This window comes from Lutzomyia longipalpis, chromosome 2 (assembly GCF_024334085.1).
Source record: "Lutzomyia longipalpis isolate SR_M1_2022 chromosome 2, ASM2433408v1".
In the NCBI taxonomy this organism is placed as follows: Eukaryota; Metazoa; Arthropoda; class Insecta; order Diptera; family Psychodidae; genus Lutzomyia; species Lutzomyia longipalpis.
Window position 1 is genome coordinate 24,626,092 of NC_074708.1, and position 20,036 is coordinate 24,646,127.

Here is a 20,036-nt window from a genome sequence, read left to right on the forward strand (position 1 = left end):
TTCTTCGTTAAATTCACAAATTTTTCATTTTTATTTTTAAACAATTTAAATGCATTGAACAATGTTGAAAATAGGCAACATTTAACATTTTTAAGAGCACGACTTCATGCTTTATGTATTCTTTGAAAAAATCAGGAAAGAAAAAAAATTCATTTAGTTCAAACAATTTGAATTTAAATTTTAAGATTTTGGAATTTTTTTTAAGGTTTAAAAAAAAAAGTTTTCAGTATTTAAGAAGAAAAAGATAAGATTAATTAAACTTGAAAGTTAAATTGTAAAAAAATGGGTAGTAATCGAAGAGAAAATTGTCCTCAAATGATTACCAAAAATTCGGAGAAAGAATTCCTTCAGGTTCGTCAAAATCTCCCCCCTTCAAGGCTTTATCGAGCAAATTCTCAAGACTTACTGTTAACTCACCTTCATCGACGAGCTTCAGCTTCGGCAGATACTCATTCTTCATGACCCTGATGAGCTTTAGAAAATTCTGGCCGTATGCTTGAAGCAACTCATGCCCTGCAATCTGAAGAACTTCAAGGAGAACTGAGGCGGAAATACCCCGTAGTGGGACCCTCTTGACGACCTCAGACAGCCACAACCACCCATTCTTCAAACCATGCGGATGATCTTCCCCATTGGGAGGTTTGGTGATGAGAATCGCAGCGTAGAGTCGGGAAACTCCTGCAATGCCTTTCAACTGCACATCCTGGGTGTCTTGACTATTGTCGGAAGTCTTTCCATCCTGGGCGTTGTCCTTTATCTCCAAGTAAAGACATTCACGGTACACATAGGGCAGGAAGAAATCTCCAAATTTAGGGAACTTTTGCCACACTGCTACAACCACAGCTGCAATGGGAAAGGCTGCCTTGGCATTATTTGCCACCTCTGTAATGCCCTTCGTGACAAAATTCTTTGCCAGCAATTTTGCGCAGAATTTCTTTCCCAAAGGATGAGCTGTAGCATTCAATTCTACATCGCCATACGAAACGAAGTTTCCGCTGAGAAGATTCTCCAGTTTCTTGTAGATTTCTTTGAGATTTGACTCATTACTCTCGGTAATTCCGTTCACGAGTTTTCCCACAATCTTCCGGCAGTTGTAGGCAAAGATTTTCAGTGATTCATCAGTCATCTAAAGGTGAAACATTGTAAGAAATTTTCAGAACTATCTTTGAGATCTTAAGAAGAAAGATAAAGACTCACCTTTGTGGCATTCTTTTGAGCTTCCGGACCAGCAGGTTGATTAGTTCCGGATGCATTATCTTCAGTAAGTGGATGATTAGCTGAATGGGAAGGCTCTGGTTTGGGTACGACTGTGATCTCTTTCTGCACGTTTTTTCCTTGAGCCTCCACCTCAATCTTCGTCACAATCTCACGCTGCAACGTCTGAAAATCATCCACAAGACTCTCAACAACCTCCCCCGCACTCTCCAATGCTATTGCCATCGATTTCATTGTCTTCTCGTATGTTTCAACCATTGGCGGGACTTTCTCACTGAAAGACGCGTAATTGTGCAGTTTTCCCTTGTCAATGTTCTTGAGGGTCCGGATCATGTTCTCGGAAAACTCGTCAAACTTTTCTTGCCCTCTCTGGAGCGCGTCAAAATGATCATTCATCTTCGTCCTTGTGCCGGTTGGTTTAATTTCCTTTTGCACGTTACTGTTTGATTTGAAATTACCCGAAATCGCTTTACGAATTTTCTCTTCCAGGATCGAAGGCAAGTCTTCCTTCGCCTCTAGGGCTTGCTTTATCCTTCGTTCTGCGTCCTTCAGCGGTACGCGGTATTCACGTCGTGAATTCCTCTGCTCTAAAGTCTTAGGATTCTCATCGTGATTTTCCTTCGTTTTCTGTGCAACTTTTCCGTCAGATTGATTCTTGATTGCTTTAGGAAGCTCCTTGGAAGATCCACTGACTGATGACTTCTTTAATCCTGCACTAGGAGACTCTACTTCTCCGGAAATTAATTTTGTTGAGCTCTTTTCTTGGGAAGGAGCTGTCTTAACTTCCGGAGTGACCGGTGGTGGTTTTCTTGGTTTAGTGGATTTGAAGAGCTCCTGCAAAGAATTAAGCACAAATTGAAAAAAAAGAATTCTCAAAAAATGCAAAAAAAACTTACCACTCGAGCTAGTCTTTCAGTGATGCTTTCAAATTCCATGTCTTCCGGAAGGTAATCCTGGTACTTCATACAAATCTTGTACGATGCCATGTACTTGGCATTTCTTAGATCAGAATCCTGTGCTATAGCACGGAATTGCTGAACCGTGCATGCCACCTTATATAAAGTACCATTGGACGTCTTTTCCTCTTTGTACTTGTAATCCGGTACAGGCCACTGAAGGCTTTGACACAGCTCAATGAGCCACGAAATGGGGTGTACCGGAAGTTTAACTGACTCGTCCGAGAGCTCATGGATAAGAGTCAGGGCGGCATTTCGTTTAGCATTCTTGATCGTAGGCCCACAACATGTTGCGCTTATGCCATTCCTAGTCGTTAGTCGTACCCAATGTCGAGGGGAATGATTCCCAAAGACTTCAGACTTTATTATTTTGAATCTAGAACCTTGACCAATGAGACTCTGCAGCATTACAATGGGTGACAATGAGAACTTGAAGGTCTCCCGGTTGGATCCCATCGTGAACCAGCAGAAATCTGGAAATGGAAATAAGAAAAATCCATTTAGTTCTTTTAATTTCCCAAATAGTGTTATCAAATTACCTGCTCAATGAATCAAAATCAGTAAATCAGTAAATTCAAGAAAAACGTTGTCAGCTTAACCTATTCCTTAGGAAAACACTCCCGGACAAGATCTGTTGATGACCTAACGGTTTTTTACAGTGTTGACTCGATAGAAAGGTTTATATTTGCGATTCTTTGGTACGTTTCGTTCGTTACATCAGCCAATGCCGTTTAACGATTTTTTCCTAACCTAAAAATTATTTTTTGAATTTTTTAGAATAGTTTTTAGAAGTTTTCTTTTTACAAATAAGTTTTTTCTTTAAGAATTCAGGTAAGATGTCCTCATAATTCCTTCCTTAAGTGTTTAGTATCTAACATAGTCCCGATGACACTGCCGGCGGGCGATGGATGGGCGGTAGATGGGGCGGAGGGATGTGTGTGGGTGGGAAAAGACTCACACGACGATGTTGTTGGCAATAAATATTTGTCATTCCGGGGGATGCTCCTCGCTCAGGCACTCATACTGTGCACAAGGATGCTCCCAAGAGGTGGGCTCCATAGATGCGATGGTTTGGGGGGAACTGGGGCTGTTCTTTGGATCTGGAAGGAGCATTGAAAGTGGGAGAGAATGAGAGAGAGAGAGTTCAAGTGGATTCAGTGTTTGATTTTAGCCGTCGTAATCTAATAAACTACTAAAATCAACATATTATGCCGTTAAACATCACAACACGGTAAACCTGAAGGAGGATGCTTCCTTCAGCCAAACCCCCAAAGGCGCTTAATTGCTTCTTCATCCACGGGATCCTTTTGACTCCACTTCACAGAGAAATCGGTAGTGCTGTGTGCGGATGCGGGGTAAAGATTTCCCATTTTACCTCTTTTCCATTTTCAATTTATATGAGATCCACCAAGAAGACGTGGAAATTATAAAATATTCCAACCAGTTTGCATGAATGATGGAGATTTCTTCACAAAGTCTCTCCCAGGAGACGGGGTGTGAAGTCCCACTCCCATATTCTTCAGCATGTACATAGATAGACACCATAAGGAGTGAAAGTCCTCGCGCGTTTGGATTTATTCATCTCCAAATTGAAAATCAGATTGAAATGGATGAGGGTTCTTTGTCTCACACTCACCAAACCCCGATACACAATTCCGCACACCCCCAACCCCCCTTCGAAGAACCCTCCCACCCCCGCAACGACCCTGTGAACCAAAATCTTTCACACCTTGTGGATGGTGTGCTGTGCCTTCAATCTATTCGCACCCTCAACATCATCAACTTCGGGGTGGATTCACCAAATGAAATTATCGATAAAAGGGATAAAATTTATTGTTTCATTTGAATATTGCCGAGAGAATTCCTCACAACTGGGATTCACTCACTCGATAAGTACCCCAATTTTCTCTCCTATCTACCTCATCCATACTTCCTAGCAAATTATATAGGTATCTATACCTATACGCACAAGGTAATACATATTGCATGGAAATCATGGCAATTAGAATTTATGGAATTTCAATTTCCCCCTCATCAGGCGGCATATGCATTTTATGGGCTTCAGCCGGAAATGATTTTAAATATATATGTATGTATGTATGTAGGTATGAAGAATCCTCATCGCATTCTAGGCCTCGTACATACATATTACAAAATTTATATATAAATCGAACGAGAAGAAAAGAAAAATTTTGGCAATCTTCCGGATGCTACATTACAAAACTTCCCAATGATTTTCATTTTTGTACATTTTGTGAGAAAAAGTTATTTTTGCTAATTTAAATTTGGCGACATTGTAGCAGGAAAAAAGGACTTTTGGGGTGGAAACACGCCCCAAAATTATTATCTACCACTGACTTTATAGCTAGAAAATAGGAGTTTTGAAAAATGGTGAAAAATATTTGCAAAAATGCAGAGAATTTTTGGGGGGCGGTCCTTTTTCATTAAGGACATAAATCTATTCTTTTGCTCCTTTTGTCATACTATTTTGTATTTAATATGTAGAAAAATTAACTACATAATCTACTTTTTAAGTTATACTATGTACTTGCTGAGATCTCTAAATCTTTTAATGTTTTTTTTTTTAATTCTTAATGTTCAAGAAAGTGGATTAATATTTAAATACAAGTAATGAATGATTAACGGTTATTTCATTCAAATACGCAGCTTGACAATTTTTAAGGTTTTGACATTTCTTATCTAACTTGTGACGTCTTTTTTCCTGTTTGAAAATCAACTTTCAAATTTTTTTTCGTGAAGTATTAAAATTATTTTCTTTTACCTTCAAATTAAATTTTAAATAAATTAAAAGGATAAAAAAAAGCTCTTATAGGAAGGAAAATCAGGTACCCCTCTATTAATTTAATTTCGTAGTTTTCAGTTAGGCAAAACCTCTATCAGTAACCTACTTTCACTGCTAAATATTAAATTGAAATATTAAAAAAAATCTTGGAAAATGTATCAAAATTTGGTAGAAAATTTCCTTTTCTAATGTATATAGATTTCTTTTTTGTAGCATTTGTAAAGGATGTAAAGGAATGATTTTTCTAATACTAGAAAGGATATTCAAGGGATGTGTGATGGAATCTTTCAGTGCAATAACTGTTTGAAAAATTCTCCTTTTTGTGATATTTTACACAAAAAGAGTCTCAAAATCTCTCTACCATTTCGTATTTACGATACTTTCAGGGGGTATATACCCATTGAGTTTGTATTTGGGATGGAGAAAGCGAAGCAAGAGATATGTGGATGAAATTGATTGGGATATACAATGTATTCGTCCTTTTTTTGGAATATTTCCAGATTTTGAAATATCATCAATGGATGAAGCGAAAATATATATATTGGCATATCATTTGATGGCGGGAGATTTGGTATGGGGGGGCGGGAGCTTTGGTGAGGTTGAGGTGGAGTGAATGTATGTATTTTCAAATCGTCTACTCCTTTAGCTGCTTTTATTTATTTGGGTATTTCTATTTACACATAGAACCAGACGGAGCTCCTCCGTGCACTGTGTTGGCAAAAAGGAGTGTATGGAAGGTATTTGAAAATATTTAGTTTATGTGAAAAAGAACTTTGCTGAATGCATGCAGAGGAACTTTATTATTATGAAGAAAAATACAAAATAAAATTTTATTTTCTAAGAATTCAAACTTTTCAATTCACTTTTTTTATTTTAAATTCAAAACTAATTCAGAAGAATTTTCCATATATAATTATGAAAATTTTTCAATCAACAATCTTTAAGAGGTCTTTTACTAAACAAACTGACCCATTGTTTGTTCACAATGTGGCATCTCTTTCATGTGAAACATATTAGGGGTGATAAAAAGAGTTTTTCAAGAAATGTTATGTAATATACGAAAGTTCTATGAGAAAAAGAAAAAAACGAAGAATTGTATACATAATATTGGAGATAGACGATTTTCAATGGCAGTATTTTTGAGTTCTTTTCATCGCCTTTTTCTTCACTTTCTCTCATATCTGTATATATAGAAAGAAACTCACTATAAAGAATTTTCTCTTCGTTGGCCAATGTACACAATTTTTCCATGCAAAGCAAAAATGTGCAATAAGATAGAAAAGATGGGAAATTCGGTGGGAATTGTGGGGAGAGAAAGATCGAAATGTTTTTCTCAAAAAGATCCCGCAAAATATACAAACGTTCATTTGAAGTTGGTGAGTGGAACAAATTCCCGAAATATTGGTTCTATCCTTCGTCTTTCCTTGTACTCTGGTGGGAATAAAATAACTACTTATGGTACTGCAACCGCAATAGAGTTACTTTGCCCTCTCTAAACCTATACCATGATGGTGCTATGCTATATACACGATATGGAGTTATATGTACATTTTCCCACCCGCTATGGCGCTTTCAGAAACAACCAGATTCTCCGTTTCACCTCTTGTACCTTGAGCAATTCAGGTAGCATTTGTCTTTTGGCGCTGGAGGAGAGAAAATAGTTAAGCTTAAAATATGTACGTAAACATGAAATCCAATTAAGGAGCTTAATAAAGTGTAATTCAATTTAATTGAAAAGTTAGTAGATTGTTGCTTCGTGTAACGTATATAGATATAAATGTGGGTGATATAGACAATATTCTTGTCTCTGTTCGCCTTATTTTCTTACTCCTCCACTATAAGATGTTCCATCATCATCTCCAAGTAAATGTTGAGAGAGAAACCATACAGGCACACACATATATTATGTATGAATAAATTGTACTCTATGGGAGAATTAACAGCTTTTAGCTTTTGAATTTAGATGAAAGAGAAAGAGATAGAAATAATATATTTATTTTCTCATGGAATTTCTGTTATTTCTCGGAGCTTTTTTATTCTAAAAAAACACTAAAAGCTCAAAAGTTATTTTCTGTTAGAATTTTTGTGCTGAAGATTAACTCTATTTTATGGCGAGAAAATTGGATGAAGTTTCTAAACGAGCCAAAATGCTAGATTAGTTTAAGGTGCAAGGCTCTAAATCCCCTGTGAGATTAATTCTTGTTTGCAGGTCCTAGTTCAAGCATAAATTCTATGAAACATAATTTTATATATCTACAAGAACAATTTAAGCTATTTTAGAGCTTTAGGTCTCAAATCCTGCTGGGACATAAAAATTATTTATCTCTTCAAGTTACCTCTTTGTGTATTAGTCTAATTCCCTAATCACCATAGAATTAGTGACTAAATAATTCAACCCAAACTGCTTTAGAATAGCCTAAATTATTGCAATAATTATTACGATTCATGTCTTATTAATATTTTATACGTTAGATCATGTTAATTTTATGGATTTAAACTTTTTTTTACTAATTCAAACTAATACCGTTTAATATAGTTTAGGATCTTGAGGGCTTTTTGTAAAAAGCAACGTATCTAATTAGCAAAATTAAAAGCTTTTGAATATTCCAAAAAAAGGGATTATTGATAAAATTCCGGATTGAAAAACACTTAAAATTCATCTTGAAAATAATGATAAAGTTGAATGAGAAATTAAAAACGTGCCGCAATACCAGGTTCATGGATAAATCTTCAATGAAAGAAGCCCCAGAATATTTTCCACAATGTAGCGGCACAAACCACCCCCGCAGTGAACCCAAATGAAGCAAGTAAAGGAAAATGAATGTTAGGTGAAAGCTTCCCCCGTAAGTATGAGGGGGGCGGCGGAAAAGAGGGGTTCCGTGTGAGCAGCAATCCCAGTGAGAGCGTTTGGTGTAGCACAAGAGCTAAGGGCTGGCAGCAGGTGTGACTATAAATTCCCCCGAAAAGGGTTAATTCAACTGCGGTGTTGATGTGGTTTTCTCATTAAATTCAACTTCCTAAAGTGTATCGGCAGTGGTGCACCATTCAAGACTTTTCCACCTACCCACCCACCTCTACTCAGCGGAGGTGTCTTCATTACACAATTATCCATCCCATTCCATTCTGGAGAAAAATTTCTTCTCCCCACCCAAAGGAACCCCTTTTAGTCGTTCGATGGGCGATAAACAAGACAATTATGCCTTCCTTTCGCACCATCAGGGTTTTCTCTTCAGGCATCACTGACTTGTGTGAATTTCCCAGTGGCGGACACAAATTTTCTCCCCAAGGAGGAGACATTTACCCTCAAAAATGTACACCACATGATTTATTGCTTATATTGCCAAGATTCCGAGAACATTGATTAGCAGAATATGCGGTATATGTAGTTTGAAAATTTTATAAGAAGCTTTCATCGCAAAACTTGAGGGATTTTAAATATGCAAGCCATTTCTTCATATAGCCATGGATAAGCTCCAATATAGAGTTCAAATCGATATTCTGTAACGAGTTGTATATATGCGAATGTGGAAAATTGGGAAAAGGACTCTTCTCTGGAAAATTAAATATATACTTTAGTGCAATCATTGGATATTGAAGTTTATATTTGGGTATAAGTAGCATTATAGAGTAGAAAATATCCTTTGAAAACGTTCTCAGAAAACGGGTTTTATGTTTTCATGGAAAATCATTTAAAAATTTAATGGTTTATTTAGTTTTCGTGGAAATTGCTTGAAAAATTAAAAAAATTGTTTTCAAATTCTGTTTGAGATGATTGTTAGAGTCCCTATAATTAAGGAGATCTGGAATTTTATTTCACATTTTTGTCAATCAGTTAAAAATATGAAAATTTGTACTTTAAAGAATAGATTTCAAAAACAAATATTGCATTTTAAATAATTTTATTTTATTCTTCTTTACAGACCTGAAGAAAGAGAAAGACGTGTCCGAATTATTGCTGTCAAATGTGTACAAAGACAGTGTTTCAAAAGGAATTAATGTGGTCCCAGACGGTGTATCAAACTTAAATATTCAGGTAAGCTTCTTAAACAAAAATAATTAAATTCAATGTACCTAAATTTAATATTATCTTTGAGTCTTTGCCACTAATTTTTCTGAATACCTACATCTATATACAACGCTAGAAAAGACAATTTTCCTGTATAGGAAAATAAAGTCAAGAACTCCCTTTTCCTTTCAATATTTATCACTACAGCAGCCTTAATCTTCAGATAAGCAAAACCGCAGACAAAGATTTTGCTTACTCTTGCGAATGAATTGCATACAGTCGTGCTCTCGTGGTAGGACCGTCGTCAAAATGACTTCTCCGCGGTAAAACGGCTTCAGAATGAGGAATTTTGCCTTCGCAGTGGGACAATTAGTATCTTACCTTTCCAATAGTACTAATAGTCCCACTGCGAAGGCAAAATACTTCATTCTGAAGCCGTTTTACCGCGGAGAAGTCATTTTGACGACGGTCCTACCACGAGAGCACGACTGTATTTAAGCCATATAATGCTAATGGGCAATGTCAAAGAAATCTTGAGTTCATTTGCATACATACGTACACCATTTGCATGGTAAGTTTTTCGCCTTGTGCTCCCCAAACACAATGCTCTCGCCCTCGACGTTCTCATGCGGCGCTGTGGGTGTGGGGGCGGGGTGTATGATGAAGCAAAAGACGCAGCAGTGTGGGGAGCAATAGAGACAGAAGTGAATATATGATGGATCTTTTAAAAGTTTTTCACCCCTCCGCAAGTAATCTACATGGATGATGGGGTAGAATAGTGTAAATGAATTCAAGAAAAGATGAAATGATGAGAACTCAATGCATATCATGATGGAGCTTTATTGTAATGTCTGACATGGAATTGACTTGAAAGCTCAGATTCATTCTTCATCCACCACATTCCTTGTCTTTATAGATTGAGAAGAAATGGGGCTGGGGGCGAAGGAAAAAGTAAGATTGAGGGAGGGAAGGAGTGGTGGAGAGAGGGAAGAGAGTGAATGTATATGTTGAAAGTTATGGGGGCATACGGAATGAGTCTTATGTTGGAGTCAGCGCGCAAACTTAATACCATGGGATGGAATAGCAAAGGGAATTTTTAATTAATTCCTTGAATTGTCAGCGAAATAAATGTTCATGTTAATTTATCATCGTATACTCCCAAGTATATGGGGTGTCTCATCACAAGGGGCTCTATTTCATGTTTTAATTCGCAAAAGAATTAATAAATTATCCTATTAATTAATTTTACACTCACCTGGATTGTAAGGAAGTTGCGTGCTGACTTTATTTCTCCATACAAAATGCCTTTGTGAGGATTTCTTTGAAAGCCTTCGCACATAGAGCTTAATACACAACAACGACGAATCACCAAAAGAGCTTTCTTTGTATGTATATATGAGGAGCAATGGAGTTTGCCAAGACGTTGGTTGTAAACACAAATAAACCACCTAACAGACGATTAATGCAAATTCACAAGAGTTTGTTTTGTATTATGTGGCACGATATGAAAGATATAAACAAATTTTTAACACTTTACCTCACACCCCTTAACAACAGAGCTTTTTGTAAGGATTTTTGTTTGAAAAACTCTTTGAAGTTAATTCGGTTAGAGAATTCTTCTAGAATAGAGCTTTTTAACGGCTGATATTTGAACGTCGCGTAAAAAAAAAACATATTTTTAGCTGAAACTTAAGGAGACCTAAAAATCTAAGAAAAAGAAAACAAGTAAAAGATTTCTTATGATAAAATTCATATATATTTATTGTTGCCCTTCCTTTTTTTCATTTTTCATCTTGTAATAAACATCAATCTAACAATTATTATCATTTTTAGTATTTATTTTCATAATCCACTTCAAACTATCAGTACAAGTTAATTTTTAATATTGATTTTTCTTCTTTTTTTTCTTTACTTTTTTTTACCATTATTTTGCGCCTAAAGATTTTATCTTTTAGTCGGTATGTGGTTTGAGGAGATTCCTTTTGTTGGCTGCTAAAATGGAGAATGGAAATAAAAGTGTATTGAAATAAGACGAGAGAGAAAAAAAATCCATCATGCTTAATGCTCCCGTTCGTGGTGAAAAGGAGAATACAATTGATGGGGAGTTTCCTCGCCCCTCGAGGTACATTAGATTTATTAATATAGAGAGAATGAATAAAAAAAAAGAAACCAATATTCAGTTATTGTTGTTAGCATTATTTTCAATGAAAAGTAAATAAAGTGATAATTGGAAAATGGTTGAGTGACCTATAGCTTGGTCAATTGCTTTGTTGTCGATTTTCCATCAATTTTCTCCTAAATACTCTTCGGTTTGTTCTTTCACTGTTATTTTTTTGCCATCTCTCTACGTTCGTCAATCAATCTATATACAAACCATTCAATCATTTAATATATATACACATTTATGTAACCAGAGTCAAGTTTTTTTTTTCTTTTTTTCTTCATCATCAACTTGACTTGAAAAAGGGATGGAAGAAGCGTCACAATAAAAAATCATAAATCCCTCCTCTACACAGTAACTATGTACATTTTCCTCTTCATTATTTTTTTCCAAGCCTATTTCAATATTATTTTTTTCTTTATATATTTTCTCCTTCAAATATTATATACACGAGGGATTTTATTGAAAATTTTTTAACTACATTCTCTAATGTCAATATCCTTCACATATTTGTTTTTCATTTTTTTTTTAATTTATCTTCTTTTTTGTTCCTTAATTCATACACACATCTTAAATATTTATTTTTCTTTTGCTAATTTATTAAAATTCTTATTTTTCTGCTTCGGCAATTTTTTTTTGGGGTTAGGGGGTGCTTCACACTTGGAGTGTTTTCTATTTTTTCAGACACAAACAAGATAAGGAACGATGGAAACAAATCCGTCTAAAAATATGTATCCATAAAGTATTAACTTCCATTCTATCAAATAACTTTTAATAAATCTTTTACTATTTTATATAGATTTTACAGGGCTAGTGTTTGGCAGTTGGGTAATGCAGAAGAAGGGGTTGAAATAATGACTTCTGTAACTTTATCCTTTATCTGTTTCAAGAGTAAGGTGGTAATGGCTACAACTTGGATGTTTTATTGAGGGTTAAACACGAAATATGATATTCTCTATCTCTTCTCTCAATTTCTTATTTTTCCTCTCTTACCTGTAGTTAACCTGAAGAAGGGGATAATATTTAGCGAAATGTCAACTAAAGAAAATCTTATTTGATGTTTTAATTTCATTCAAATTAAACAGATCCAGACAAATTAATTAAAATATGTATTATTATTTAACTTTTTTTTTTTTATAAAAAAAAAAGTAAAGAGCTTTTCCACGAATATTGATGAATTTTCATTGATATTTAATGACTAATACCGTATTAATTAAAATCATTTTCGCTCATTTTCCACTAATTAAGAGCAAATGTTTTGAAATAATTTAATTCTTTTCACTTTAACCTGCTAATTTAAATTTCTTCTCAATCACAAATCTCACAATGTCTCGCAAATTAAATTTATTTGCTTTAACGAATGAGAGCTTTTCCGCTAAACTGACAACTTTTCGCCTTTTTTCTATATTTTTTTTCTCAAACTTTTTAATGGTGTTTTGGTTGTAAGTAATTCACATTATGTGCATTATTTTTGTTTCCCAGAAAAATAACATCAAATTTCACCACCAACAATTTCCACTATATAAATAAAATAGAATGATTCGCGCAAAGATAAATAATATAAAATTGCGAATGAGAACATCAAATATTTTCACATGATATAAAATACGAATTATTTAGTTTTCATCATGAAATAGTTTGTTGACAGAGGAAATATATATTTTATTTGGAAGACTTGGAAAGTGTTTGTGTGATGGAAAGTATATCTAAATGTTTTTTTTTTGTTTAAATTAAAAATACGCTTTTATAAGGGAAATTTTTTCCCAAGCTTTAATTTCCTCATTGCGCCATATAATTTCATCGTCACGCAGTAACACCCCTCCACCCCTTGTTGGTAGGGGAGATCCATAGCTATATGTATGGTGAGGAAAGCTTGTTGGAGAAGCTCATTCCGTGGAAGCACCCCCATGTAAAATTCAAAAAATTCTCAACATTATGTGATACTCACTCATTCTTATTAACATTGTTTCATTAATTTATGTTCCATTTCCACATTTTCATCCCCCCCCCCCTCTCTCTCTGAAATGTCTCTCTCAACCATCACCCCCCGAATTCCCCCCTTTAATGCTCCTGCCCAAGACAGAATTAATGCTGAAACTGTTCCACATCTCTCAATTTTTCATCTCACAGAGAATTTTCCATTCTACAGCGTCATTTTTCCTTCCTCTTGTTTTTTCCCCACATGTCAGAGTGAAAAATTATCAGATTGAAGTGGCTTCCACACTCCCATGCTTCTATTATACTTATTACATTTGTATTTTATCCCATCCCCCGCAACCCGTCCTGTCCCTATAAAAGTAATAACAATAAAATGGTATATAAGGACTGCCGGCCAATCAAAATGGGTTTGTTGCGAAATGAAAAAGATTCGGGTGAGCAATTTCGCCAAAAATAATTATTATCCGTCAAAGAAGACATATAATACCCCCTTCGGTCCGTTGACATCTGATTTGGGGGCAGCATAGCGGGCGGGTGGTGGGTGTTGGGTGGCTCCATACTCACAATGTCCGTGCGACTTTGATGGCCAAGCATTCCGTAGCACAACAACCAATTCAATCCGCCACTGCAATACAACCCGGGTAGAGGCTTTCACTCATCAAGTGAAACAGTGCTGATGTAATTGTTATTAATGAGATCCACCAGAGACGAGCAAATGGTGAAATTGTAATTGGGGATCTGGATGATGACATATCAGCTGGAAAAGAATAAATAAATATAAATCATGGGGTGGAGAAAATACTTTGTCGAGGAGAGCCCAGAAGAATTTTCTTCGGCTTCATCTTCTCGCTGAGCGAGCATGTGGCCCTACCCGATGAAAATTGATTATCATCGATAAATTCATGTTTTTTTTTTGGTGGTGCTTCTCCCTCCTTTTAGGATAAATAGCATTCAAACACATAATATATAGCTATTGATGAGTTAGGTGTATTGGATGATTTAGGAGGTGGTGGGTTGGGGGAACTAATGGCTCCTCCCGTGGTGGTGAAAATTACCGCACACGGAGGTGCACCAACCGAGGCACTAACCGACAATCCCCTTTTTCGGGTACATAATTCAGGTGATGCAAGTATCGATATTGAGCCAAATCAAGTTTTTTTTATCCACCTCTTAACGACGGATGAAAAATGTGACGGGAAAATTGAAAAATCTCCCCGGAATTTTTTTATAACTTCCTCTATTTAGTGGATTAATGAGGAATTTAAATTTTAAAAAATTAATTGAATTTTTAGAGCTTTAAGCTCTTAAAGAAGTTTACTCGTTTCTCTATGGAAAATCCTTCATTTGAGAAAATTGAATTTGCGTGATCTTCAATATAAAGGAAAAATATTCAGAAATCGTTAAAAAGACTTTTAATTTTCCATTGATTGGGAAAAACTAGTAAAAATTTGTTCAAAAATATAAACTTTCCTTAAAGATATCTAGTTAAAAATCAACAATGAAGTATTAATATACTTCATGTATTGAAAGAGACAGATAAAACAAAAGAGTGACGTCACTGTTTGTATTTTAGAGCAAATATTTGCGAGATTTGCGGGCTTTTCCCATGTACCAATGAATAAACACCTTAAAATCGTACCAGTTTAATCGGCATTTAAATATTCTTGAAGTTCTTGAATAAATAGCTAGAAACTAGAAAATTTATATTTGAAAATTTTCCCTAAAATTTAGCATGAAGTCATAATTTAAGTTTTTTATTCTAATTGTAAATGGCACAGTGTTGGCTTTCACACTGCAATTTTGACTTTCAAAATTCAAAATTTCATTCTAGGCAAAAGTGTCACAATTCCCACTAAACTCACTGAATTATTCCAAAATTTATATTTGGTTTTCAACATACGGCGGTAAATGGACTTAAATAGCAACGCTCTATGAGACTTCAATACATTTAAAATAAGTTGCTAATAACACCAATTATGACCCCATTATACGGAGTGACGTATAGGATTTTCAGACCATTGAAAGTTTTCACCCATTTTGTTTCCAGGGCAGGGGGGTTGGTGTGTGTGAATGGGGTGATAGGGTCAATGAGTGAGGCGAGGAGTAAAATGGACATTTGAGCCCGACACATTGGGGCATTTAAATTATTTACGATTCATTTACACTATAGCAACAGAATTTCTCTTGTTGCCATTAAAGCAAATAACAAAGTGTGCGAGTTGGGCGGGAGGCGGGAGGGGCGGAGAGTTCACCACCCATTGGGGTCATAAATAAGGCAGTTTGAGAAATTTGCAAACATTTCCCAATGTGAGAATTCATCACTGTCCAATACATCAATCATGAATCCAAGTGTCGAAATAATTTATCTCTTACAGGCAAATTTTATTATAATGCCCCCCCCCGTCTGCCCCTCAAACATAGACCCTAAACAGTGTTTTAAAGTGATTTTGGGGTTGTGCCCCCCAGAAAACCCTTCGGACTCAATTAAATTTAACCCCTCAAAATTGCCTTCAATCAGTATGTTGGGGAAATTCTTGGAAAAAAATTTTCAGCATGCAAAGTTCCAAGAAGAGTTTCTTATTTGCAAATTGAAAGGTCAAAATGGACAAAGGTTCACTGAGCAAAGGGAGCTTTATTTGGGTTTGATTTCTGTGAGAGACATAAAATGCAATGAAATTGAATATTTTCGTGGAAAATGATAAATTTGTTTGCCGAATTCTCGGCATTTAAATAAATTTAAATCTAGACAAATTCTTTGATCATTTTTTTAAAGAAAAGAATTTCTAAGATAGCTAATTTTAGAACATGTCCTTTAAGTTAAACCTTTTAGGATATTTTTTTTAAATAAAAGCTCCAGAGCTTTTGATCTGTTCAACATGAAAATTTTGCCTAATTTTTATTTTTAGAATCTCTTTTAACTTTAAAAAAAAATCTATATCAATCTCTAGCATCTTACATTGAATTTCTCAACTGGGGATGGCAAACAAAAAGGGGTCTCACCGCCACAGGTAAAACCGTAAATTTATCAGATGATTTATCAAAATGGGATTCTCGCAGCATTATCACCTCTTCTCCTTTTTAGTCACATTGATCCACCATTAAGAGGACTTAACTAAATGCGGGATTGTCGGCAACAAATGCGGGAGGGACATTAAAAAGCCATTTATGTGGGGGGATATATTGTCCCCTGTGAGTGAGAAAGGTGTGTGTGTGTGTGTTTAGCATAGATTCTATGAGAATGTTCTTTTTTTCTCACCTTGAATGTGTGTCATGAATGCATCGTTCTCGATTTCGTCGTGCAATGAAGATTGATCGTAGGGCGAATGGACCATGTTGACATTGGGTGGCCCAAGGGGGGATGAATCCGACGACAACACCACCACCTGCGGTCGATCCTCTTCCAGTATTTGCTCCGTCGATTGATTGTAGACATTGTAGATTTGGGCGGTGCACTTAATCTATCGCAATTAATTCCCAATTTTAGCACGGTGGGGCAAATTACATTGATATATATCTACATATTACATACAACACGGAGGGATGGGGGAGGGTGGAGGACCCAGCGGGGATACCGCCAGGGGGAGAGAATTTATCCGATGATGTGTGCGCGAAGAGAATGGCGAGAGGCACATGATGGGCATTATGCTGTAAGCAACAATAAATATATCGAATGGAGGGCTTCGAGAGAGCTAAAACCCATACTATAGGTACTTCCCACATTGAGCCCCTTTGTGTGTTATTTTTTGCTTTTTTTTTTACAGACAAAAATATATAGAGAGAATGTTTCATGCTCATGATGAACATAAATTTTGTAGTAATATATTTTTATAAATGCGACTGGATCCTATATCGTATGGCAAAATACACAACCATCATTTTTCTGTGTTACCAACAATTTATACATTGCTCGTTTTTTTTTCGCTCTCTAGCGTAACCTCCAAAGTTTATTTTTTTTCACACTCTACCCGGAAAAATTGTCACCACATCCAAATTTACTGGGGCTATGTGTGAGCCCGCTCCCCTCCCGAAGAAAACCACCCCATGTGTACGACGCCCTCTAGCTCATTCTCACCCCGGGACTTTTTTGTAATAAAATATATTATAAGGGAAAAAGTGGAAAATTATCACCTTCAAGGATATGAGATATAGAGGAGTGTTACTTAAGATGACACTGACTATAATACATTATTATTGCCATGGCACATACCTTCAATTTTCCTTGCAAAAAATACTGACGCGCTACAAGGAAATGTACTCCAAGAATTGATGTCTCCAAATTTGTTGTCTCATCCTTCACTGGCTTGTACAGTCGAACGTGGGATGAACTAGCCTGAAAAGATATTAGTTTCTTGCTATTCGCTCCTCTATTTTTTTTTACAACACACGCCCCCTCCGGTCCGCATTCTACGTGGTTGCTTAGAATTATTTCAAGGGGTGAACTACTACGTGAGAGAAGTAAGAAGAATTTATCATTGCAGCAATAATTAGAAATTTTGCCGTGAAAAAAAAATCCAAAACATCGCTTGAAAAATAGAGAAATGGTTGATTTTAAACCCTATGCTAAGAGTTACGAATTAGAAGATTTCTGGATTGAAATAACTAAAAAGATCTAGTAAACTAACCCTATAAGTACTGAATTATCTTCTAAATAAATATTCTTTCGGTCATCATTCTAATTTTCTGATCAAAAAGAATATTTTTATAATCAAATTATTTAATTAAGTCTTATCATCTTTTAGAATATTTTTCTTACATAAAGATGAGTCTTCTAGTTGAAAAATTTTCTTGAATTTATATAGAAACATAGTGAATTTTCAACCACTTATTGAGTTAATTTTGAATAAATCATTTTGAACTTTAGTATTCTTTGTAATGCAAAAAAAATAATACCTAATTTTATCTCTCTGTTTAATTAAAAAAATTAATTTGATCTAAAATAAATTTAAAAATATTTTTTTTTTATAAAATTACTTTTGATTAATTTTGAAATTATTGTCGTAACGTCGATAGCATAAATAGCATAAAAGTGATGCTTTTATTTTAATGTTTGGTTTTTCCGAATTTCCTCCCAAAAAGATTTTCTACAAGCTTTAAAAATTCCTCATAAATTATTTTTCTTCTCAAAAAATAATAAGTATTAAGCCATAAGTATTTTTTAAAAGAGCCTCTTTCTTTAAATTCCCCTTCCGAAAATTAATTTAGCAATAGGAAATAAATTAAAATGATTAAAGTAAAATTGAAAGTTAATCACCCCTTGAAAAAATCTTCATCTTCATCTCAATGGTTGTGCCACCATTGTTTCACTTCCCCACACTTATTTTGCGTAAGAGTGACGGGAAGAGGAAAAAGTGGCAAGCTTTTGGGGTTTTTGGGGAGAGAGGGTGGCGTGTGAATGTGGAAGCCCTCCGAAGGTGCGGGGGGAATCCACATGTGAGAGTGAATTTGTATTTACTTGAGCATCATTTATTGTCCACGTCAGATTGGCAGCTGGTTTTGATTGTTTCGATGAACAATTCGCTGTGAGGACGTCTCCCACTCGATACTTCAATTTGGCGCCACTTATTGATGGTCGCTGCTGTGGAAATTCTGTGAAAATGGACGAAAAAAAAAGACCAGAGAGTGGTCGTGTAAAAAAAAAGCACACACAGAGAAAAATCAATAGAAAGTTCTTTCCGCAAGAATGTTACAAGCCAGAGAAATTGCACAAATTGAAAAATTGATGATAATGCGTTTAAAATTGGTTTTCATCCCCCACCCCCATGATCACCCTTAAAACATTGTGGTGCGAACGGGGAAAAAGCTCCTACAGTCAGTGGTGGTATTAATCAAATCATTCAGAGTCAAACAAGTACTTTGATAAGTGAGTTTTGCAGACACACACACAAGTTTAAAATGGAAACACCATCGGAAAAGCGGGAAAAGCTTCTTTTGCCAATTGCTCTGCGTGTTATACCAGGAAATTAAATTTAACATTAAAACTTATTTTGATGCTATTAAAACAATAATGTCGAAAGTTCAATTGATTTAATCTGTAAAATAAATTGAAATAGTTTGTGTAACATTTTATATCCTGTTGTGTCCCTTTTAAATAATGATGTTGACATAAATAAAATAAATCCTAAAATTGACAATGCCTTCCCCCCATGTTGCCATTTGGTGTAGGTAAATAATTACATGCAAATTATGCTTACATTCAATTAATGCTGGTAAATTGATTTTCATGATTAAGGAAATATTATTCTTCTTTAAGATTAATAATATACATGAACTAAATTTTGAACATTAACAAACAAGCTCAATTTATCCACATTAAGCTTCTCTCAGTGCCCTGAAGCTTTCTTTCATGAATTATCCAAGAATACAAATTTTTACTCAATAAAGGAAAAAAATGAGTATTTTTCCTCAAGAGTGTATTTCGATCAATAATGCAGACATTATTACGGAAAGGGGGATAAGCATTGCATTTTGCATCTTATCATGAAAATAATTCGAAGGAAAGTTAACTTCAAAGACAATTTGTCTGAGCAACAAAAAGCACGTAAAGCTCCTCACAGATCCCAGGCGTATTGCTTATACGAGCAAAAGTTCAATTTTGGGAAAATGTACTGTACAGTACAATGTGGATAAGCTTCTTATCATGCTTCCACCCAGTTTTCCTTTCTATCGACAGATTTTCATGTTGAGTAATGCTCCGGTTGATTCACTTTCGCATGAAACTTATTGTAAAATTGATATTATGTACAATTTCCATGAGCTATCTCTGAGTAATTATTTTTCCAAGAATTAATCAAATCAATGGATTTTTTAATATTTCATGAAATTCAAATTCAAATTATAAAATCAATTTTCATGCTACAAAGAGTTTGAAAATACATTTTTGTGATGTGAAAGAGTTTTTCAAAGTTTAGGCAAAGTAAAATACAAAAATAAGGAGTTTTAATCATTTTATTTGAATAG

The 20,036-nt window shown here is 35.1% G+C and overlaps 2 protein-coding genes across 2 annotated transcripts in view; both read right to left on the minus strand.

Moving 5' to 3' along the window:
• Positions 1–234: 234 nt before the first annotated feature.
• LOC129789605 (mRNA export factor Gle1-like) lies at positions 235–2,831 on the minus strand. The gene is made up of 4 exons (XM_055826543.1): positions 2,711–2,831; positions 2,112–2,644; positions 1,198–2,049; positions 235–1,126 (listed from the first exon to the last, which is right to left on the minus strand). Exons 2-4 carry the CDS (start codon positions 2,625–2,627, stop codon positions 320–322), a joined length of 2,175 nt encoding a protein of 724 aa, XP_055682518.1. The 5' UTR covers positions 2,628–2,644; positions 2,711–2,831; the 3' UTR covers positions 235–319.
• A 7,887-nt stretch (positions 2,832–10,718) lies between these two features.
• The window catches only part of LOC129789722 (uncharacterized), a 55,918-nt gene continuing 46,600 nt past the window's right edge, over positions 10,719–20,036 (minus strand). Inside the window, exons 4-7 of the mRNA XM_055826738.1 lie at positions 18,532–18,665; positions 17,287–17,409; positions 16,336–16,537; positions 10,719–13,836 (exon numbers count right to left, since the gene is read on the minus strand). Coding sequence (XP_055682713.1) covers positions 13,694–13,836; positions 16,336–16,537; positions 17,287–17,409; positions 18,532–18,665 — 602 coding nt within the window. The 3' untranslated portion in view covers positions 10,719–13,693. The remainder of the gene's footprint in view (positions 13,837–16,335; positions 16,538–17,286; positions 17,410–18,531; positions 18,666–20,036) is intronic.